The sequence below is a fragment of the Callorhinchus milii genome, unplaced genomic scaffold (genome assembly GCF_018977255.1).
Source record: "Callorhinchus milii isolate IMCB2004 unplaced genomic scaffold, IMCB_Cmil_1.0 Scaffold3, whole genome shotgun sequence".
NCBI classification, from domain to species: domain Eukaryota; kingdom Metazoa; phylum Chordata; class Chondrichthyes; order Chimaeriformes; family Callorhinchidae; genus Callorhinchus; species Callorhinchus milii.
This window is the reverse complement of record NW_024704744.1, coordinates 86,451,699-86,476,158: the sequence shown is the minus strand read 5'-3', so window position 1 is coordinate 86,476,158 and position 24,460 is coordinate 86,451,699. Positions and strand designations below refer to the sequence as shown.

The window sequence follows — 24,460 nt, the reverse complement described above, 5'->3', positions numbered from 1 at the left end:
CAGTGATCGCCAATGAATGACTATGATTAACAATGACACAATAGGTGAATATTGACTGGAGGTGGAAACAAGAAATCGCTTGCATAATCTACTTAAGTGTCACAATTTTGAAAAGTATTCAACATACATACCTCTTGGTTAAGGTTTCCGTAAGCAACCGTTCAGATTGTTTGATACCTAACCTTCCTGTACTCCTTTGTTTTCTATAGAGTCTGAAATCTATAAGATTGAAACTGAGAAGATAATAATAATCCTTGCATTTGACGTAGCGACTTATCACATCTTCGAGACATCTCAAAGCGCTTCACAGAATATACTGTAAAGTGTAGTGACTGTGTATTTTAGGTGAATGTAATACAATTTCTTAAGATCAACTAAGCGGAAGCCGTGATTAATTATAGCGGCACAACAGTCACAGTTTGTAGTGCTAAGATATTTTCTAAATACTGTACATCCAGGTTGTCAAGACAAATGAAATTAAACCACATGGGGATGAATAAAATATAGATTTGAGAAGAGCCTGGACTTATTATTGACTTATGGGAGGAAGAGCACAGATGCAAATAGCTGGTTTGCTTTCAAGCATCTACTTGAAGCAACACAGTGCATCAGATACTCAGGCATCTTTGTACAATGAACAGTGCCCAGGGAGCCTTTTTTTTAAAAGAGCCTGTCAATGTTCTCTCAAGTGATACCAGCTCTCTGAAGCAGAACAATCCATTCAACAAAGAAAGGATCAAGCTTGCGCCAACGAGACAATTATAGCTAATGAAGCACAATAAATGGCACTGGTCACCAAGTCCAGAAACTAGATGCAGAGTTCACTGGTTTTGTTACATAAGATTTTAATTAACTCAACTAAAGTTCATGTAAAATATTTCCATTGTAATTCACTTTTGCATGTCAGAAACAAGTGCATGTATTGGGAGGGTGAGTTGCAACAGGTTGTGCTGGGGAAATGAAAACTCATTTTTACGTATGAAAATGTTCAGGGTTTTAAAGGTGCCAAGGTTTATTTTGCTTCCAGTAAAATTGGAACAATGCAAAGTCTTCTTTTCATTACTAGAGCAGTGTCTCAGTATAACAATGACGATTTACTTTTATATAACGTCTTTCACGTCAGGAAAGTACTTTCCTCAGCTGATTGAGAACCCAAACCCTTGGGTGCGTGGGGGCTCCGTATCAGGTGGGGTTCATGAAACAAGTTGAGCGGAGGGAGCAGCCAGGGTAGTTAGGGTTGCAGGAGGTCACAAAGATAGGTGAAAGTCCTATTAAGGGCTTTACAGTATATTTTGTAAAGCACATTGAGATGTTCTCATGACATGAAAGGCATAAACTAAAGGTAAGGATTATTATTGTTAATATTATTACCCTTTCAGAATACCCACCCTAGTTTTCTTCCACCACTGCACCAAGTTGATTTTTAAATCAGTCCAGCGTCCTGGCCTCAAGAACACTTCCTGGTTTCTGCTCCAGTTGTTAATTGTCTTCTGGGTAAAGAACTACTTTCTGGTGTCTGATCTGAAATTGCCCTTTGCAACTGTAAACCTGTGTCCTACTGTTCTGGTGTCTCAGTGCATCTGAAACACAGCTTGCAGTATATTTCAATGACTGGACTGGCACAGGTTTTTGTTGGGTCAATTCATTGTTTGTGATCTTACAAAGAAGTTAAGATGGTGAAGATTGATGAGTACATAATGAAACATTTTCAAGCAATTCGCAATTTACAGATTTATCTCCCAGTCCAACACTGATATAGGACAGAATGTACTGATCACTGGAAGATCTTCTAAAACAGGAAAAACAACTGATGACCCTTAACAGTTTATCATTTCCACCCATCAATAATAGGGATCCCTTGAGGATGAGGCGCTCTTGACAGACACTTCAGAATAAAAATTGGTTAGAGCAATTTTATGCACAAGAGAAAAACCATCCTAACATTGCAAATTGTAATTTTCAAAGGATATTTTTGTACTATTTTTGTTACGATTTTGTTCTTTAGGTATCAGCCTCCCTATTCAGGTCAACTTTAAAAATCCCTCAGCACTATTCAAAAAGAGAAAGAAGTTTCTCTTGGTGTGCTGGCCGACAATCCTCCCAGATAAAATGGTCATTCACTTCATGGTTGTGCAGTTGTTTGTGGAACATTGCTGTGCACAAATTGACTGCCGTATTCAACTACAAATAGAGTCAGCATACTTTACAGAAACTTTGCGGAATGATTTAAGATGTACTTGAGGTTATAAGCCTGATACCGAAGAAGTGAGGACAGATAAAATATTATGAAATGATGAAAATCTGGTGCATAAATTGAACATTTTTGTGTCCACTAAAGATAGGCAGGTTAATGTTCTTTGTGTGTTTTTGTAAAAAAAAGTATATCTTATAACCTGTATTTTACAGTGATCACTTCCAATGTTAAAAACAATTTTCACTTTGCAAATGGGATGAACAACTCAAAGCACAATTTCTCTCTGGAAAAAAATTGGTCCCATCCTACTCTCCTTTTCTGGTAGATTTGACTGTAATGTCCAAGATATACCTCGGAAGTGTCCTTTGCTGCTGATTTGTGGCATGAGGTGACAAGTTTTATTAGGCTCTGTGAGACCATCTAGTTAAAAATGAAGAATATAATAACACAGACATGCAGAACAAAGAAATGGGATTAGAATAGATAGTTCCAATGGGAAAGTTAGCATTAGCTTAGTTGATTAGCTGAATGGCCTTCTTATTCTGATCCTGGGTCTTTTGTGTTGGACTAGAGAAATACAGCAGCACATATATAGAAGGAAAGACCTTCTGGTTACTGGCTACTTGAGAGGTGGACACTACAAAAAACTAAGGACGCCATCATATCATAGAATCATAGAATATTACTGCGCAGAAGGAGGCCATTTGGCCCATCGTGCCAGTGCCGGCTCTTTGGAAGAGCTACCGAATCAGTTCCGCTTCCCCACTCTTTCCCCATATCCTTGTAAATTTTAATATATTATTAAATATTAATGCAAGTTAATCCTACTTCAGCCTTGAGCCCTCCAGATAATTTTAATTTGCAAAAAAAATCAAGAATTAAAGATCTGGTGCTACAATTAGGCAAAGTCAGAACTAAGGGGCTTTCAGATACTTGCTAACTGGAGGAAGATGCAACACCAATACATGATATTAGATATGGAAACACATAAAAAAAAACTCCCGAACAAAGACTTCCTTCAACAGTGCAGAGGGTTTACAAAAAGTCACTTCAAGTTATATTTGAGAATTGCTGATGATGTTTATCTAGGTAATGTGAACAAAGCTGACAAGGACTAAGCTATCTGAGATTTAGAAAGAGTGCCAGCAACTAGAGAGACGCCAGAGATCTACGGAAGTGACACAAAATTCCCACCAGCTTATTCTAACGTCTCTCTGTTATTAGAAGTAAACAGCAGATTTCTGGTGCGAGGATCATTTATGCTGTAATTTTTCATGAAGCATGCTTTTTCAACCCGAGTGTGAGAAAAGAATTAACCTTAGTGGATCCCCAGTTTCAACACTGACAGAATCACCCATCTAAATGTCCCAGAAGAACTGGATCTTATGGGTTTTAAAAGAAAGCTTTGAAACACTTACTTTTCGTGAAATGGATTTATTTTAATAGAAATACATTAAAATACAAAGTGTGAAAGGCTAGGCTGACATCAAAGAGGATAAACTGGAAGCATGAGTTCAAAATCATTAGGCACAAATTCTCTGGAAAAATCTTAGCTACTATTGATCTTAAAACGATGGACCTTCAAACAAAGCATCTCATCCCCTAGATTAATATGCTGCTCATTCATTTTGAATTCCCAGAGATTTTCTATGCATACATTACTGCTTTTCTAAACACAATACAATTTACATTTATATAGCATTTTTCATGTTGGTAGAATGCCCCAAAGTGCATAAATGCTAAATGCATATCTTATGCATTGAATTTAGGAATGATTAGCCAATAACGTAGAATTTTAACTGTACTATTGAAAATCCAGTATTAACAACGTTCTTTTTTTTAGCAGGGTTTTAGATGAGGTTTTATAAATCAATAAAAAGAATGATGTACATCAGAAAGTTATGCTGATGGAATGTATTGCTTCTGAATAATACTTTCAAATGTATCTCAATAATTCATCCTGAGCAAAGCAAATCATAGAACAAATTGTGGTGGACATAAATCTAAAATGAATTACGATTAAACTTGGTTCACTTTTTCTATTTGAAATGCAGCTCACTGTAATTGTATTAAAGGCACATATTCTTTAGAAGCTGGATTAGATTCTGGAAGAGTAAATGAGCTGGGCTGCCGAGCAATTAGAATTTGATGCTTGTCTTTTATTACCTGGGTTCAAATCCAGCCCCAACTAATGGAGGAAAGACTCTTTCAGCCCAAACTCTTGGTAGGATATTCCTAACTATAAAATTGCATAGACTGTACAACACCGAAATTGGCTATTTGGCTCAACTAGTTTCCGCTGGTGTTTATATGCCACATGAGCCTCTACACATTCTAATCCCTCTCCATTCCCTTCTCCCATAATGTATGCATCGAGTTGCCTCTTAACACTGCTTAAATCTGCTTAACAAGTACCATCTGCTTATTGCTTTTTTGATTTGATGAAAAATCCAAAGTGAACAATGTTTAATTGTTATTCAGATGCCTCTATTCAAAGAAATATGCCAACAGCATAAAAGACGTAAGAAACTGTAACAATCAGCTACGCTTCGTGCAATAATTATACACACTCAGAGTTCTTTGGAGAGGAGGAACCAAGGTGCATTTTAGGGGCTGTTGAAAGATAGCAAAAAAAAATGATGAACAGCCAATCCAGCCGGACCCTGGAGTCACAAAAGTCATGGCTCTTTCATATTCAGCAGCAATTGCACAGTCTATTCCCTAAGGTGATAGAACAGTGTCAATGCTTGTCACTCACATTTAATCAGTAGCATCCAACAAGCCACGGATGACAAGAGATAACTCTGAGGTGGAAGTGATTTTTCTCTCCCAATGGGCAACTGCAACATTGTCACAGCAAAGACGACAGCACAGGTTCAGTCTTTTCCATCAAGGGGACCTTTTAGCAATATTCTCTTTGACAGAGTCGGTATGAGATCACTCAGTGATCTCAAAATACTTTTCTTCTTAAAATACTTGGAATCATAGAACGTTCTTAAAGTGGTAATTCTCTTAGAAATGTATTTTATATGAAAATAATCTGATGTAGCACTCATCAAGTAGACAAAACACCTGGAAGCGCTTCACACTGTGGAGTCGCGTGACTGTGACTTTTGTAAGTGAATGCAGAAGCCAATTTGCACACAACAATGTCCCACACACAGCCATCAAGTGAATGATCAATTTTATTTGGAGGATCATTGGCCAGGGCATCAGGGCAAACTTCCTTTGTTTTTACAATGTCTTCTGAACTCCACAGTTAAATCACACCAGTAATTCTGTGAACTGCTTTAGGAACATCCTCCTGACATAGAAGGCGCTTTATCAAATGTAAGGATTATTATTATTATGACTGCACTTGATGTAGAACTCTTTTCTAATCAGAAGAATAAAGAACTATGTATGTTCTTACAGTATACTTGCTTGAATTACAATTGCAACATGCATCAGGCTAGAAACTGAGCAACATGTAAACACTTATGTTAAATGAGTGTCACTGAAGATTAATAGCACCTCATGTTTTCAGTTCCATTCACCTCATCTAATACAGGAATTAAAAATAGCATTGCTTCTGTCCTTGCTATATGTAATAAAACACTTGACAAACTTCATAAAAAGTAATGAGATTATTTTTGATTGAATGTTTCGAAGCATAATTAAACTTGCCTTTTAAAGTGGGATCAGACTTAATAAGCTGCTTTACCATAATTGTTGTATTAGCTGAGACACATCTCATCTCAGATAATAATAATCCTTGCATTTGATATAGCACCTTATCACATCTTCGAGACGTCTCAAAGCGCTTCACTGAATATACTGTAAAATGGATTGACTATATTTTGTGGGCGAAATGCTACAGACAGTGGCGGACAGCACTGTCCCACAAACAATTGTGGAGTGAATGACCACATTTTTGTTTCTTTTTTTGGAGGGATTATTATTCCATTATATTATAAACATTACAACAAGTAATGCTAGTTAGGTGGATTTTAAGGGTTGTTTCCAGACTTATACAGTCCCATCTCCTGAAATTGTACAGAAACAGTTCAACTCAGAGAAAGAGAGGGAGAGCTGCTGTCAGTTTAAAATTAAACTACACAGTTGAATAAAATGTTGAAAACCAAGAACACAAACCAGTGAGCACCAAAATTCAATTGTATAATTATGTTTGGCGTTTCTTACATTGAGGTACTCTGCTATGATAGCAATTGTTCACTTACAGTGCAAATCATTTTATCCCTTTACAAATACAGTTATACACAGGCACAGAGTGGCCAGTGAACAAGTCCTTTCACCCTGCGAATAATCAGTGTCAGGAAATCTTAAGAAAAAAGTATGGGAGCTAGACAGCATGGCAAACATCAGCTCTGAGCCATGACTGCTCAGAGACAGGAAGGCCCTGCAGAAACTCAAGCTTAAATAGGTAAAGAGTTGCCTGATGGTACAAGAAACATGAATGCTAAAAGCCATAATCTTTGACATTTACTAATGGCAAAATGTTGTAGATAATTAGGAGTACCAGTAACTAGACTCAATTACACATTTACTGGTTGGTTTGTGCTGTATATCAATGTCATTGTTGTCATATGTGCAAACGCCATATATCAGGGGGATACAAACCATACCTATACAGAACTCTCACTAAAGAGTGAGATGCTCCGCGATGCTGCACCGCGTGAAGGGAGCTGTATAAATGCAATTTGTGGTTGTTTGGCATGGAGACTCTTAAGTGTGGTGACGGGTTTCCGTGTTTATCAGATACCAAGCTGATTAAAAAAAATATAAAGTCTGCAAGCCAATAATATATATGGTATAAGGCACTTTTCATTGGCAGCACTAGAGATAGCATTCCTTTCCAGAAGTTATGTGATGTCCTCTGATACCATGAATATTGTTTCATGTAGTTTGTGAGGTATTCAATTTGTCACTTGCAGGTTTTCTTGCAAACTGCAAGAGTTATACAGTACAAGTCACATAAATCTTATCAGTCGGGTCCATAATATTTAACATGACTTTCATGTCCGAGTTATAGGCAAACTGGATAAATTGTATAAAATCTGATTTAATCAATAATCTACATAGCGTATGACTAATTCAATGCAGACAGTAAGTGTGCATATAATGTTAGGTCAAGACTACGTTTGCTGCAATTGAATGCGTCTTGACCTGTTGCCGCATGTGCATTGACCAGCAACTATTGGATTTGCATTGAATCGCGGAAATGAAGTACTTCTGCATATCCGGCGACGGAACAAGACTACGTTTTCCATTCGGTAACAGGCCAGGACATCATTTCCCATGATTCAATACAGCCAGTAAGTGCAGGAGTAATGGAGGATGGAGAAGTGACCTTACAAGTTAGGAGATGATAAATACGACTAGTGCAAATAAATCTAAATGGTTTCGAGAGGAAACTGAATGGGACTTGGGTGCAAGTATGACTTAGGCAATTATACATTTTTTAAAGACAAGACTTATGTGTGTTTTATTGTGTATAAAAATATGTATATACTTCCTCGCTCTCACATACAGCCACACACAACACCCACACAAATTGGTTGCACGTTTGCCTCCAAATACACAATAAAACCCTTGAAGCATTCTGAGACGTCTTAACAATGTGATAAAGTGTTCTATCAAACACAAGGATTATTCCTTATTATTATAATACTCTAACAACCGCAGATGGAGCCTCATAGAGTCACATAAGGAACCAATGCCAAGATTACACCATGCGGCAACCAATCCATAGCAACAAAGAGTGCACAGTAAGCAACCAGGAAACCTTCCTTCAGGAAAGATACAAATCAAATAATGACAAATAGTGCAACTAGCACTAATCAAATTAAATGAGGGAAGCAAACCATTCATAAAACTCAACTGGATAGCATTATCTTTCAAGTCATCAAGTGCTCATCCTCAGTTATCCAACACAGTACGACTGATCTCTGATTCTACACATAACAGAGATTTACTGAGGTTTTCATAAGCTGAAGTGGAAATGCACATCAAAAATTACCACTGCAAAGGAAACAAATTCTTACACAGTATAAAAAGAACTGGTTAAACTGTACCATCTGTCACTTGTTTTGCTGACACAAGCTGGATGTTTCCGACACCTAATGCGAGCCGGGGTACAAAAAGCCACAGATGGACAGACACTTTTTGTAGCTGTAAAACTAGCACCATGCCAAAAATAAATCCTCAATAAATGCTTAGTATCCGAGGTACCTAAAATGTCTTAATGATTTAAAGATTGAATTAGGACAATGCACACAACACAGATTAAAAAGTATGTGTCGACCCAGCTTAGTTGGTATCACTCTCGCCTCTAGGGTAGAAAGTTGTGGGTTCACTCCCCACATTGGGACTGTGAGTTTCGGTTGACATTGGAATGTAGCTACAATGCTTTTAGTCCAGGTTGACAATGCAGTTAACCTGAGATGCAGTTATGGGATATGTGGAGTCCTGTAGCTCCTGTAATATATTATTATAGTACGTAGGTAGTTCGGGACATATGTGTATGCGACCACCAGGAAGGTGAAAGGTGAACTAGATGGACCTTGGTCTCTTTCCATCTAGCATTTCTTATGTTAATAATAATAATAATCCTTGCATTTGATATAGCGCTTTTCACGTCGGGAGGATGTCCCAAAGCGCTTCACAGAACACACTGTAAAGTGAATTGACTGTATATTTGTGGGCGAACGCGGCAGCCAATTGCGCACAGCAATGTCCCACAAACAGTCGTAGATTGAAAATGACCAATTTATTATTGTTTTTGGTTTTGGAGGGATTATTATTAGGCGTGTGGAGTAAGGAAACTTGCCCAAGGTTTCGCCCTGCCTGGAATTGAACTCAGGTCTCTCGCTTGCAAAGCGAATGCTCTAACCACTGAGCTACAGGACTCCACAAATCTTCCACAATGTTCTCAGTGCTGAAGGTGAGCTGATTTGTCACAAGTGCCGTTCTTCGGATGAAATGTCAACCCAAGTTGATCTGCCTGTTCAAGTGCACATTAAAGATACTGTGACATGATTCAAAAAGAGAAGGGAATTTCTCTCAGTATCCTGGCCAACAATTCCTCAGATAAAAGTGCTATTCACAGAATACTGCTGTATGCAAATTGGCTAACCCTCTGTGAAGCACTTTCAGATGTTTTGATGTTATACGCACTGTATCGAATGCAAGGATTATTATTATTTCAAATTTAACCAAACAAAATCGGTCTACAACTTTCATATCTTTGTAAATATTTCATAAACTTTTTTCTGATGGGTAAAACAAATGGACTTTATTTCTCACTAAAATAGTGAGAATACACTGCTATAGGGTGAATAGGGTAGAGCCTTAACTGAGAAATGTGAGCTCTGTTTATTATGAGCAGAGACAGTCCTCACTCCCTTGGTGCTCCAGACTCCCAGCTTTTTAATAATTATAACATCATTACATATTACAGGCATTATAGGCAATGTGAATTGGCCTTCAGCAGTTACATCCCCATCTTCCCCGCTACACTGTTGTGCACAATTAGCTGCCACATTTCACCCCCCAAAAATACAGTCAATCCACTTTACAATATATTCTGTGAAACGCTTTTAGAAAGGCGCTATATCAAATGCAAGGATTATTATTATATTCTGTTATTACTTTTTCCCTCGCTTCCACTTTTAAAGCATGCCTTAAGATTACCCATCTCTTTGATCATTTCTCCGCCCGTGCCCCCTCCCCCCTGGCTGTCCCAAAGAAAGCGCTTCACAGTATATACTGTGAAGTGCAGTGACTGTTTTCTTTGTGTGGGTGACACAAGGAAGCATTCAAAGTGGCAAAACAGGGAAGCAACCGCATATGAAACCAACCAGATCAGCAGTCTTGCTGGAACTCCGAGCCATTTGAAAAGTAAAAGGCCAAACTACCGCTGGATAGTTACACAGAGTATAACACTGATTAGACAAGCCTGAGGATTCCCCACATTGTTCAGGTTCAGACATTCAAAAGAATTTTCTTTTAAAGCAGCCAAGTATAAATTAGTTTAAAAGAGAATTAGATGCATTTTTGAGAAAGACAAGGGATTGGACCAAGAAAATCCTAACTTGTCTTTTGAATCAAGTGGAATAAGGTGAAAAGGCATCAAATGGGGATTAATGTGCTGAAAAGGACTATTTTATGGGACCAATAATGTTGCTCTATTCTAAATATTTTCTCAGTTTACTCTGCCAGTGTAACTCACTGGCCCATTTGATAGCACTCTCACCTCCAAGTCAGAAGATTGTGGGTTCAAGCTCCACATTAGGATTTGGAACTCGTATAGTCTAAGATGACACTCCAGGGCAGTGCTGGGGGAATGTTACATTGCTGGAGGTGCTGAGACATTAAATTGAGGCACCATCTTCCTGTTCAGGTGAATAGTAAAGATCCCATGGCACTATTCGAAAAGAGAATGGAGTTTCTTTCTGTGTCCTGGCTAACAATCCCCTAAGTAAATATTGGATATATCAAACATTAGTCTCCAATTTTGTATTTTATCCTTACCTGGCAGTCAGGATGATTGCATGTTATCAAAAAAACCTACATTGTCTTGACAGCTTTGATTACATTTTCCGAGTTTTTACTATTAGTCTCCTTATAGATAATTAGTTTGGAAATGGAGGAAGATCTCTCATCCTTAGACTAACAATTTGCGGTTGTCTTGTATGAAGTAACTCACATCTTTATAACTCTGCTCTTGTCAGGTCATTTCCTACTTGGAAAGTTCCTTCATCTCACAGCTTCAAAGCTTCAAGTGAATTGACTGTATATTTTGTGGGCGAAATTTATATAAAATAAAATTTATATAAATATATATATAAGTAATCCTTGCATTTGATAATAGTACCTTATCACATTTGTCGAGACATCTCAAAGAACTTCATAGGATATACTATAAATTGGTATGGCTGTATGGATTTTAAGGGAGAGTGCAACCGCCAATTTGCACACAGTATTGCCCACAAACTGCTATGGAGTGAGTGACTAATTTTATTTGGAGAATTATTGGCCAGGACACCAGGGAAACTTCCTTCTCGAAGGAAATCATATAATCATGACTTATCAGGAAGGGTGATTGAGGCCAGGACACTAACTTTCAGCTTGATGGTGTGATGAGAGGCTGGTAGTGTGCGTGGGTGTTGTGGAAGGATGAGATCAGATGGGCAGAAAGGAACTCTTCATCCAAACTAAGCTTGTGACCCTGTGATCTTTGTATTTGGTTTTGGGTTTACAAGAAAAAAATCAATAGACAAGTAATTGTATACATTTCTGCAGGATTTGAAATCGGAAATGATTTCATAACAATCCGTGCGATTTTTCTTTAATTCAAAATGCGGCACAATTAAAGAAAAATATTGCAAAGATGAATTAACTGCCTCCACTCCTCTATATTTACATCTAGGCCAATCCTATACATTACTCATTTCAGTGACAGTGTGATCTGATGAAGTCAGATGACAATAAGTATGCATAAGTCAGCCTCAGCAAATTATGACAACCAATTTAGAGACAAAGTCATCGGTCACCTTAATGAGGAGCATTAGCAGCCAGTAAACCAATGTTGTGAGCGTTGTAACTTGTAACTCTCAGATACAAATGAGCCAGGCTATTTTCTGTTACCATTTTAAATTTATCACCACTCTAGTACTTTACTAAATTAAACAGCGTAGTGATTAAATCAACAGCAGTGACAAACACTTTCAGGAAAGGCCCTTTTACTACCTTCAAATGACAGCGGATAAATCCATACCAGAGGAACGGAAGATTTCATACCACTTCACTACCTTCTCATCTTCTTTTTGTTTGTTTCTTTGCTTCCTGAATAATGTCATGCTCATTTGGTCAGACAGAAAAAAAATCCGATCTTTCCTTTACTACATTTGTGCTAATTATTTTTAAAGGTATATTAGTCGAGCGTTTTATGATGTACAGTACTTCACGTTCAGCAATTATTCAGCAAGGTACTAGGATCCCATTGACATTAAAAGCAGAACAGATGGTCAAAGGCTGGACTTCCAGAGTTGCTTGTCAATTGAGTTCGCCTGCCTCTGATGGGAACTGAGTTTGTCACTTCTTAACCAGGCTACAAGGCAAAGAATTCCACTACTTTTGAGTTTTCAATGCCAATAACATTCTTTTCTTTCTTCTTTTTTCTTTCTTTTTGCTCCTCAACTTTGCTACCCTCTCCTCCTCTTCCATCTTCTGAGGACATTTGAATCTTTTTGCCCTCCTCTGGGGGTAGCTCTACGTTGCTGGCATGCTTCACTATCGCACTATTAGGCTGTTGCTTAATAGCAATCCTTGGCAATGAGCGATGGCAGTCTACTCAAGGAACTTCACGTCTGAGTCTGCTCCTTAACTCGCCAGATGTCCAAGTACGTATACACACTAGCGTTCACTAGCAGGGGACTCTAGACAGCAAACAGAGGGAGAATTCTTGCTAAGTTTCCACTGCCTAATCCAAGGGGCTTTAGACCAACTGTAACGCCTCACCTGTGGCGCCCAGCTGATTTCAGCTAAGCCAGGGCAGGATTCAGACCTGTGACTTTGCTGGTCTGACTATCATTTTTGTTGGTCTTAAAAACAAACACAAATTTTAGTAGAAGAGTTTTCTGCTCCCAGTGCGTGGTCTCCATTCACAATGCCATAATGCCATAACAGTAGGAGTTTAATAGAAGAATCTACCGCTAGGCGCAGGCAGCCAGCAGTTACAAAGCACGATAGAAAAGGGTGACAAAAGCCAGCAATGCTCAGAAACCTGCAAAATAATTTTTCATGTACGCTAGTCATCAAGTTTTCCAACTACATCTCTGCAATCTTCGACACACTTCGTTTACCCGTGCTGGAAAGTCACAGAGGAGTTGCCAAACCACTGACCCAAGTCCTCATCCATCAAGTTGAATCCTACACACAATTGTAGGACAAGAATCCTATTTTGTGCATGTTTATCTTCTCCGTATCCACAATTATTTCCACTGTAGGCCATTGAGTGCTCTTTTATGAATTTGATACAATTTAAATGCTGTAAGAATCACAGTATGTGAGGTAACAGTAAAAATGTTAATTCTGCTTCATTTAAAATCACTGCTCCAATATTTTAACTGGAGTCCCAGTGACTTTTAACTATTCATGTTAACCAGCTGTCTTTTACATTCTGCAATCGCAATGCTTAAGGTTTGCAAGGAGCATGATGTTTTGAGGAAGTACAAAATAAGCAGGAACAAGGGAAATAACCAATATACAGCAAAGATTGAAAATCAAAATCTGCGAACAAACTGCCTTAGATGCAGATCTGTTGCAGATCAAGCATGAGATGCTTCCATGTTTCAATGAGGGTATCAGAGGATATGGAGAAAGAGCAGGGATTACAATAGAAGGTTTCATTAGACACGCAAACATTTGGGCTGAAATTACTCTATTTATATAGCATTCTAGAGAGTCCAGTATTTAGCAAATTCTTAAATACAGCCTTTAACTTTGAAGCCGGTTTTCTGTAAATTCTTTTAAGAACTAAAGAAAACTGACTTCAAAGTTAATCCCATTCAGCTCCACCACAGGAGGGCAACTTGGCCTATGCTCTCCATCCTCCTGCAGCAGCACAATGTATGTACACTGGGAGCAGAGGAGTGGGGAAGAGGCCAAACCAGTATCGCTCAATTGAACCCCCCACCATTGCTTATTGTCTCAGCCACCATATTCCTCCAACGTGCAAAATCTTATTCAATAATAATAATAATCATCCTTGCTCCTTGCATTTAATATAGAGCCATATCACGTCTTCAAGATGTCTCAAAGCGCTTCACAGAATATATACTGTAAAGTGAATTGGCTGTATATTTTGTGGGTGAAATGCAGTACCAATTGCGCACAGCAGTATCCCACAAACAGTTGTGGATTGAGTGACAAAATTATTTTTTTTTGAATGAAAGCATTGTTCACACAACTAAACACCAGGTAGAATACTCCATATATATATTATACATATATTTCAACCTTTAAATAATATTTTGTGTTACATAATAAATGTTCCTCTTTGCTCACATTTTGACACAACTTATTTTTGAATAACAGCAAGTGGATTAGATATGAGAAAAGTTTTATCTTGCTTCTAAATGGCACCTGGGCCTCTTATCTCTGTAATTTTACCGACTGTAATGTAAGTGCTTCAAGATGCTACCCAGTGTGAAGGGCGCTTTATAAATGCAAATTGTTAGTGTTGAATTTCTTACAACTTGTTGAATGGGACCGAGCAAGACTGACTGTTGAACTGCGCTCGTGCTGTGAGGTGCAAATTCATCCTTTGATTGACAAACAAGTAGCATCAGTGTTTCTGCTGATAATTCGACTTTATCACCAGGTTCAGTTGTAATCTTTTGACTGTTCTGCCATCTCTTTGTGCTCAGCATTTTTTATGAAAGGTGATCAAAAATAATTTTGATCTAAATGTCTCCTCAAGGCTGGTTATTGTGTTTGAAAAATATTCTTCAGGCTGGAATCTCACAAGAGCACAAGATTGGTTTCGATGAAGAACGTCCTTGGGTTCATCTGATCTCATCCTTCCAGAATCCCCACTCTACCATACCCCTGTCACAGAATCAAGCTGTTTTTGAAACAAGTCCAGTGCCCTGGGCTAAACCAACTTACTGGCAACCTGTTCTTGTCGTTAATTACCCTCAGTGCAACGAACATCTGTCCTGAAATTGCCCTTTACAAATCTAAACCTTTGTCCTTTTGTTCTACTTTTGAAGCGCTTTGAGAAGTCTCATGATAAGGATGCATCTTAAAGGATTGAACTGGGTTTACTTTTTCATCCTACTTTCTCTAAACTACTTTTGCATTGCAATTACCCATGGCTCTGGGACATTTCCCACGGTTACACACTCTCTTGTATTTGTTAACTGATGTGGGGGTTTTTTATGGGGTAAAACATTCATTTTTTACAAAAGTATTCTGGAGATGAGAGTGGTGAAAGTGTTGAAATTAGTTTTGAATCAAGCCTTACTTATTACACATAAGCAATAATGTGTTGATCATCAGAAAACCTATATTGCATCAAAGTTATTATTGCTTACCTGTCTTCTATATTTTAAAAACATAACATATTAATGCTTTGTATTCGTTTTATCTCATACATCTCATATCTCAAGTAGGATATCACTTCAAAGGAAGTGCATATTCTACTTGGCACCATAACACAATAATCAATGGCCTTATGAGGTAACACAGATCACGTGGAGAAAAGCTAGATGATAGTTTTCTATACTCCGAATGCAACTCCTTCCTTTTATCCGATGCTCCTTCCAGCAGCCCAGCCAAGAATTAGTGTCACATCCTGGAATGCGCTCTTGTGGATAAAATATGGGAACATAAGAGGGCAGATAGAAAAAAACCTGTCTCTTGCCCTGGGCAGGAGACTGCTTGCCATCCATGATGCACTCGCTCACTCACTTGCCTGAGCAGCTCACTGCCTGCGCATTCACCTCCAGCTGGTGACTGGTGACAACTGACAACTAGCATCTTGATGTCTTTATCATTATTAATTTCCATCCATATTGGTCCTGCCATCATCCCTCCTGTAAGATATATGCTTCTTGTAGATGTTATAGAAGCATTTCTGTTCATCTGTCGCTGTGATCACGTTTGTGTGATGCCAATAGTTTCACCTTCTTTCGCTGGTTACATATGGTTCTAATTCAAACCATTCCTTTCTAATGCTTGTTGAAACAACAAGAAAGTTTAACCTTCTCCTTCAGCACCTTCTTACCGTTATTTGAACTTGCTATTATATTTGTGTTCCCTTCTTTACTGCAACCTCATGCACCTTCCCAGCGCCTTGGGACGTCCTCCCGATGTGAAAAGCCCTATACGAATGTCATTTTGGTGTGGTTGTTGTTGTCAAGTCTTCAAGACGTCTCAAAGCTTTTCACAGAATATGCTGTAAAGTGAATTGACTGTATATTTTGTGGGCGAAACACGGTAGCCAATTGCACACAGCAGTGTCCCACAAACAGTCGTAGACTAAAAAAAATAATAAATGGGTCATTTTCAATCCACGACTGTTTGTGGGACACTGCTGTGCACAATTGGCTGCCGTGTTTCGCCCACAAATATACGGTCAATTCACTTTACAGTATATTCTGTGAAGTGCTTTGAAATGTCTAGAAAACGTGGAAAGCGCTATATCAAATGCAAGGATTATTATTATTATTATAAGAGACCAAATTATTATTTTTTTTCTATTTTTCTGAAGGGTTTAATATCCCTGGAAAAGCGATCCACAAATCGACTAACAACCAGTTCCTACTTACTGTTAGGTAAACAGAGATGTGTATCCCAGAAAAACTTCTTACATATATGGTAATTCATACATAATAATAATAATCCTTGCATTTGATATAGCGCTTTTCACGTCTTCTAGACGTCTCAAAGTGCTTTACAGAATATACTGTGAATTGAATTGACGGTATATTTGTGAACGAAACATGGGCTAAGTATACTGTATTTAGCTTTACAACTTGACGTCAGGCAGGTATAGAGCAGACCAACAAAGATTTCAATTCTTAAATATAATATTTTCCACATCAATTTCATGATAAGGAGTGTTTCATATACCATTGCTCATCTTAATGTGAATAATTGCACTGGATCGTCTTTAAAAATATTTTTCATCTCAAGGGAGTTTTATTGGAAAAGTGAGTTACAAGTTCCAGGAATCATTCCTACGTAATCGTATCTGACTCAATAAATACTCAAGTTTACGAGAAATATTGTGCCTGTATCAAATTCACACAGTTGAGCAAAATAAAATTTTTTATGACACCTGTTTCAGATTTTACTCAAAGACAATAGGGAATCTTAAAACAATGATGAATTTAGGCTGCGCTTCACTGACCTTGTACAAATATTCTGTCCCAGTAGATTGTCCCCACTTGATTTCCACAAAGAAACACCAAATTGGATAGAAAGAGAAGAGCTGTGGCAATACCAGCAAAGAGTGCATGTGCCCGGCGTTGCATCCTAGCTGACAAACATCTCTCCTTAAAGAGAACAAAAGAGTGAGCCATTAATACACTGTATCAAAGCTAGTTTATATCATACCTTCCACTCCACCCACTCCACGACAAATACCTCCTCCCTCCCCTCACTCTTCCTCTCTACCCCCGCTCCCCTACCAAGTTGTCTGGGCACCTCGGTGTTATATTTTCGGCCACAAAATAAACAGTCAATTCACTTTACAGTATATTAAAGTATATTCTGTGAAGCGCTTTGAGACGTTATAAGGTACTATATGAAATGCAAGAATTTTTTTTATTATATTACACAGGACACAAATTGTCACCAAGAGAAAGAGGAAGCCCAAGACTCAATATCAGTCTACAGTGCAAACATCCATGGAGTAAGTGACCAATTTTATTTGGGGGATTATTGGTCAGAACTCCATTCTCTTTTCGAACAGTGTTATGGTATCTTTAACGTCCATCTGAACAGGCAGACGGGATCTCTTTTTAACATTCAATCTGAAGGATAGTACTTCCGACATGAGTCTTGAACCTACAACCTTCTGATTCAGAAATACGAGTCCTACCACTGCACCACATATTATTAAAAAGGCTGAATCTAGGCCGATAGATAATAGGGGGGGAGTTTCCCCATTTTCTAGTAAGATTTACAGAAGAGGAGTGCACAGGCCAGTGAATGCTAAGCATTTTCTGAAACATGGGCCAAACTTAAAAAACTTTAAAAAAAATTGCAGATTATCTCCTGTTAAATACACAGAGCTGCAAGTTTCTACAATGTGTTTTTTTTTAGGCCACATTACCCATATTTTCCATTCAGACAGCACAAACAAGACGACAAGTTGTATTGGGTGGAATGACAAACCACTATCTGTGCATCTACACTCCCCCACTCACTGCGCGTGCACACACACGGCCATAAAATGACTGGAAAAATGTGGTTAAAAAATTCTGAAACATCCATAAACGCAGAGTGGGGTTTAGGGTTCTTTTTCTTATTTCCAACACAAAATGTGTACTATAAATAGAATATATGCTAACATCTGGTGGTTTCCATTGAATATTCAGATCATATCCAAAATAAACCAGTCATATTTCAGCCGACAGCTCATTCCAGTCTCTGGTGCCCACGATTTTATTCAGTCTAGCCAGTGGAGATTGGCAGGTTATTTGCCATTTGCCACTTGCAGCTCTTGACCTGCACCCTCTGTACCCACAAGCTTGTACTTGCAGAATATCTTGAAGAAAACCATATTTTGGTGGAAAATATCCAAAACGTTCATAAGATTTGCAACAATCTGATAAAGCCACTGGGGTTTAAGATAGCTCCAGCGGCAGCAGGAACTGCAAGGACACAACCTTTTGCATCATGTCCAAAGCTGGAATTTGAGTGTTTGTTTGACCGTGAAATTAATCTGATCGAGCAGTCATCACTATGACGCTGCACACTACTCGGCTCAGGCGGGACTCAGTGTCCTGAATGCAGTTCTGGTTCCCCTAGAGCCAGTGTCAAGAAAATCAATGTAGCTACTACCCAGTGTTAGTGGGAAAGGAGTTATTATTTACATAATCAATAGATCATTGTCAATTACAACCTGCAGAGTCTCCAATTCCCTCTGTACACATGTGGTTACACATGGCACATCACAAGATCACAAATTTGGTTTGGTTGAAGAAGGCCCTTTGACCCATCTGAAGTCGTCCTTCCAGAATACCCATCCTACCATCTTCCCATCACACTATCAAGCGTTTTCTTAAATGAATCTGGTGTACTAGCTTCAAAGACTCTTCCTGGCAATTTATTCCAGTTGTTAATTACCCTTTAGGTAAAGAAAAAAATTATACTTTTTGAACAAGGCAACTTAAGTTTAGAGTTGCAAAGGATATTAATCTTATGTTGCCTTGTTCACCTTTCGTGATGCATCCTAAAGTATTGTTCTGAGTTTACCTCCTGAGACATCTTCTTTCAAGATTGAAGAGTCTTAGGTAATCTATTCGTTGCTCATAACTCATTCGTCCAACACTAGGGATCATTCTCATTCTGAAAAATAAACTTGGTAATTGCCACTGCTTGGAATGTATAACCTTTATTTGCACCAGGAACCTGAATAACCTGTCAGCTAGAATATGACTGTGTTACTTTCTGGGATCATCCTCAATGCTCCCCTGTCCACTGCCTCTAGGGTCTGGAAAGCCTTGTTCTGTCTCGATGAGCGGAACTGGATGCAGTACTCTAGATGTGGCCTGACGACAGTAATACTGTACATTTGTTTAAACATATTTTATACATCTTGCATAATAGAATAATCCTTGTACTTGATGTAATCCCAGATCATATCATCGAAACATCTCATTTCGCTTCACTGGATTTTACTGCAAAGTGGGTGACTGTGTATTTGCAAGTGACTGAACCTCTGTGTGGCTCAGCGAGAAACCTAGTCAAAGACTCAGGCATCATTGCTATATATATTCTGAAAGGGCAGAGACAAACACAAGATGGGAATAAAACTGAGCTAAAAGCGACGGTGACGAACATAAAAGAGGCTCGAATTTCAGTTTTGATTCTGGAACTAATAAAAGCACAACTGACCCATTGCCCCAAACATTCCCTGCTAGAATCTCTGCAAACGCTACAATAAATATCAAGTGTTTGAGTTAAGAGTACAATTACTACCACACATGCATTTATGATATACCACTTCAAAAATAAATCCTAACTGAACTTCCTTTCTTTCTCTAGACTACCTGAAGATTTACTTCAGATTATATTGCATGCATCAATGGACATATCAATATTTCTGTAGGTGCTTTCAAGCCTCAGATAATTTGGTGCTTCCTTCTCAATGAAAATTGGATGTTGAGAAATAAAAAAAAAGCCTTTTATTTGGAAGGGAAAATACAGTCTGTTAAGCTATAAACTAAATTACAAGAGGAATGAATGATTGGACTAGACCATCTGAATGTAGACTGTCAGAGACATGTAATTTAGGGGTGAATGGTTCAATAGTATAAGTGGCTGAAACAATAGGTGAAGAATTACCATCAGATTAAGAAGGAACGCTGCTGAACATTTGGGCTATTTCTTCTGAGATGCCTCCATCATTTTCTAGAGCACTGTGTGAAATCCATTCATTGGCTCGTCATGAATATTTTATCCACTTATTGTATCAGCCACTCGATGTAACTCGAGGTGGAGCTTATATTTAGAATATATTGCCTTAGCTGATTTTTTTTCCTAGATGGTTAAAACTCGGTCAATGTGTGAACAATCAGTGGGCCTGACCAATTAACAGATGGCAAAGCTGTGAGCGTGTGATGTCCCATCAGACCCAAGAGTTGTTTTTCTACAGGGTATAACTCCAAGATCCAATGGGTGCTAAATCTGCACAATAAGCTGGTGTCATTCTTGCTCAGTTTGTAGCAAGCTTCCCACTGAATCATTCAAACCCAATATCAGGACTTTGAACTCATAGTCTAGGCTGATGCTCCAATGTAGTGCTGGGAGAGCATTGCATTGTTTCTTGCATTTGATATAGCGCTTTTCACATCGGGAGGACATCCCAAAGCGCTTCACAGAACACACTGTAAAGTGAATTGACTGTATATTTGTGGATGAACGCGGCAGCCAATTGCGCACAGCAATGTCCCACAAACAGTCGTAGATTGAAAATGACCAATTTATTATTGTTTTTGGTTTTGGAGGGATTATTATTAGGCGTGTGGAGTAAGGAAACTTGCCCAAGGTTTCGCCCTCTGCCTGGAATTGAACTCAGGTCTCTCGCTTGCAAAGCGAGTGCTCTACCCACTGAGCTACAGGACTCCTTTGGACAAGACATTAAACCTGTTCAGATGGACGTTAAAGATCTCATGGTATTATTTGAAAAGAGAAGAGGTTTCCCCTAGTAATCTGACTAATAACCCCCCAGATATAAAGCTGGCCATTCAGGTCTTGGTTATTTGTTGGGCATTCTCATGTGCAAAATGGCTGCCACATTTGCCTATAAATACAGTCACTACATCTTACAATAAATCCTGTAAAACACTTTGAGATATCCTCCTGACACTCACAGTTGCCATTTTCCTCCTCAGTGATGCCCATGAATCTAATACTATTTCTTACATTTGATAAAAGCACCTTATCACGTCTTTAGGACATCTCTAAGTGCTTCACAGAATATACTGTAAACTCCAGTGACTGTATATTTTGTTGGCGAAATGCAGCAGCCAATTGTGCACAGCAGTGTCCCACAAACAGTCGTAGCTTGAGTGACCAAATTATTATTATTATTTATTTTTTGAAGGGATTATTACCCCCAGAAAGCGATCCACCAATCAACTAACAACTGGGTTCCTACTTAATGCATGGTAAACAGAGAAGTGTGGAGTAAGGAAACTTGCCCAATGCTTCGTAAGAGAAGTTCTCTATTTCTTTAACTCGTATTTATGATTTGTGTATAAAACAGAGTTAATCATAATGCTTGCACCTTTTGCGACAAGAGGACAACTCAAATGGCTTCACAGCATTTACTGTAAAGTGTTGTGACTGTACATTTTGTAGGCAAATCTGGTACCCAATTTGCACACAGTAATGTCTGAAAAACAGCCATGAAGTAAATGACCAATTTTATTAGAGGGATTGGCCAAGACATCAGGATACAAGCAAATATGTAAAGTGGCTTAAAACTTCACAACTGCAGGTTTTATGGACATAAAGTGGTTTTGATTTACTTTTACCCCAGAGAACCATGTAACAGGTACAAATCACTTCTAGCGTAAAATTTGCTTTTAACACAAATAAACAAAGGTGCGCATCAACAGCAAATTAGCTCCCTTTTTCAATTTGCAGTCAATTACACCAATTAACCTACTCGCTACCCACTTCAGCCTCATCATATTTCCATTGCCTATAAAATTTTGAGATTAACATTTTAGATTTCATATTCCATGGTGACTGCTCAGCAAATCTTCCCTTTTCATTTCATGAGCAGCAGGTTTGAACGGCACAAGTTGCTAATCATCACTCTGTAATGTGCTTTACAGTTACCTGTGCATGAATGATGTCTCAACATGGTAATGTTGATATTAGCGTTGTTTTTTTAAGCTCAAATGTAAATAACCCATTATACCTTCAAAGAATTACAGTAAAACCTCACTGATCCGGTCACTCAAGTGACTGGGCAAGAATGACCTACTTAGTGAGGTGACCTGATTACTGAAACAGGTTGGGTGATTCAGGTCACTGCTGTAATCGTAAGGGCATTGGTAATGGACAAGGATGGTGAACATTCAACTACCATATTTTGCAATCTCATTAAAATAAAGGCATTGTTGTATTTAAAACAAAAGCTGTCATGTATTCAGCCTAGCTTTTGAGAATGCATCCAACTTGGGTTCTGCCAATGCCATAAATCAAATCTAACTGTCTATGACTTTTGCCCTCACTGTTTTTGATTAAGTCCACTGTCTAATGTTAGAACAACTCCTTCCGTGGTGGCATGTTTACAGCACTTACGAAGAATTGGCTGCAGGAGCTCAAGTTAGGCCGCAAGTGCCGGGCGAAGTTGTTTTTCCACTCGGCCGGCTTCCGCCATCCGAACACTCCCCGCACCACGCATGCGCGACCAGAGCCCACTTTGCCCACAGTAGCAGCATCAAGGAAACAGTGCGAGAAGCCCGAGGCCTAGGTCACTGTGTACTGTACAAGTTAGTAGCGGAGGTGGGTGTTTGTACCGCGTTTGTACCGGGGGAGGGCGATGTGGAGGCCGCAATTAAGGACCGCTGTCCTGAATCGTGAGGTGCCCGGTTTACTGAAGCAGGCGGCCTATCTTTCAACATTGACAATGATAGAGATAGTGAAAATTTACCTGCAGTTGTGAGGTGGCTGATTACCAAGGTGACCGCACGCACACCATATTGTACATGGAATGTTGCAGCACAGCCATCTAGCCCACATTGGACTTTATATGAACCGCCACCCTTCCTAATCCCCCTCTCCCGTACCACTTTATTCCCTTCTCCATTGCACTGATGTGGAACTTTTAAAATTAAATCAACAGCTAAACTCATGAAACCACAGAGAGCAGGCATTTGTTTCCAAATGAGGAAACCTAGAATGAATTTGCATCGATTCAAAAACTTACAATGATTTTCTGGGCTGGTGGAAATGAACAGATTCCTTTCAAGAAACTCTCCACCATTACTCCAAGCCAGTTCAAAGCCGCCCAATTCCACATGAAGTCGTGGCCACCGTGCCAGTAGTACACAAAGCTAAAGGCCATGGCTGACGAGAACATCATTCTGAGTGAGCCATGCCGTGAACCTCCCATTGGAATATAAATGTACCTGCAGGAACAAGAAAAGGGTTAAATAAAGTCAGATGTATAACATTTCAAATGGGATTGATAAATTAACCCAGATCAATACTTTAGGATGCAAGTGGAGTCCTGTAGCTCAGTGGCAAGAGCACTCGCCTCACAAGCGAGAGACCTGGGTTCAATTCGCAGCAGGCCGAAAAGTTGGGCAAGTTTCCTTACTTCACATGCCTCTAGTTACCTAGCATTAAATAAGAACCCAGTTGTTAGTCGATTGGTGGATCACTTTTCCGAGGGTAATGATTCCTCAAAAAAAATGGTTACTCAATCCACAACTGTTTGTGGACACTGCTGTGCTCAATTTGCTGCCGCGTTTCTCCCACAAAATATACAGTCAATTCACTTTACAGTATATTCCGTGAAGTGCTTTGAGATGTCATGAAGACGTGATAAGTCGCTATATCAAATAAAAAAATTATTATAAGTCACTTGAACTAGACAGCATAGATTTGTAAATTTGTAAGTCTGAACCTTATGTCCATGGATTTGATTCTAAACTCTAACCTGCAAACACTCTAAACTCTATAAATAGCAATCCTGCTCTACGATGCAGTCTTTCTTCACCTAAATGGAAAAGCAAGTGATTGTTTGTGGCATGTTAAATTGGGATTGGGGGTTAAGAAATTAATATTTTATATATACACGTCAGTTTTCTATTAAGACAGATAATGTAGTTCAATAAGTGCACATTTCAGCAGTCGCGTGAATGGCTCTCTGTGCATCAGTTTTTTTAAAAAAGTTAGCAACTTGTATTACCGTATAAGACATCAAATTGGTAGATTTTGAAAAGTATTTTTCCTACTTTGTACATTACATTGAACCAATTGACATGTAATTCATGTTTGAAAATC

General features: G+C 38.7%; 1 protein-coding gene across 1 annotated transcript in view; it reads right to left on the bottom strand.

Annotated features, from left to right (window-relative positions):
• Positions 1 to 24,460, bottom strand: part of hhat (hedgehog acyltransferase) — a 107,882-nt gene that overhangs the window by 29,605 nt on the left and 53,817 nt on the right. Inside the window, exons 9-10 of the mRNA XM_007892478.2 lie at positions 23,379 to 23,580; positions 17,115 to 17,259 (exon numbers count right to left, since the gene is read on the bottom strand). Of these exons, the coding sequence (XP_007890669.1) occupies positions 17,115 to 17,259; positions 23,379 to 23,580 (347 nt within the window). The remainder of the gene's footprint in view (positions 1 to 17,114; positions 17,260 to 23,378; positions 23,581 to 24,460) is intronic.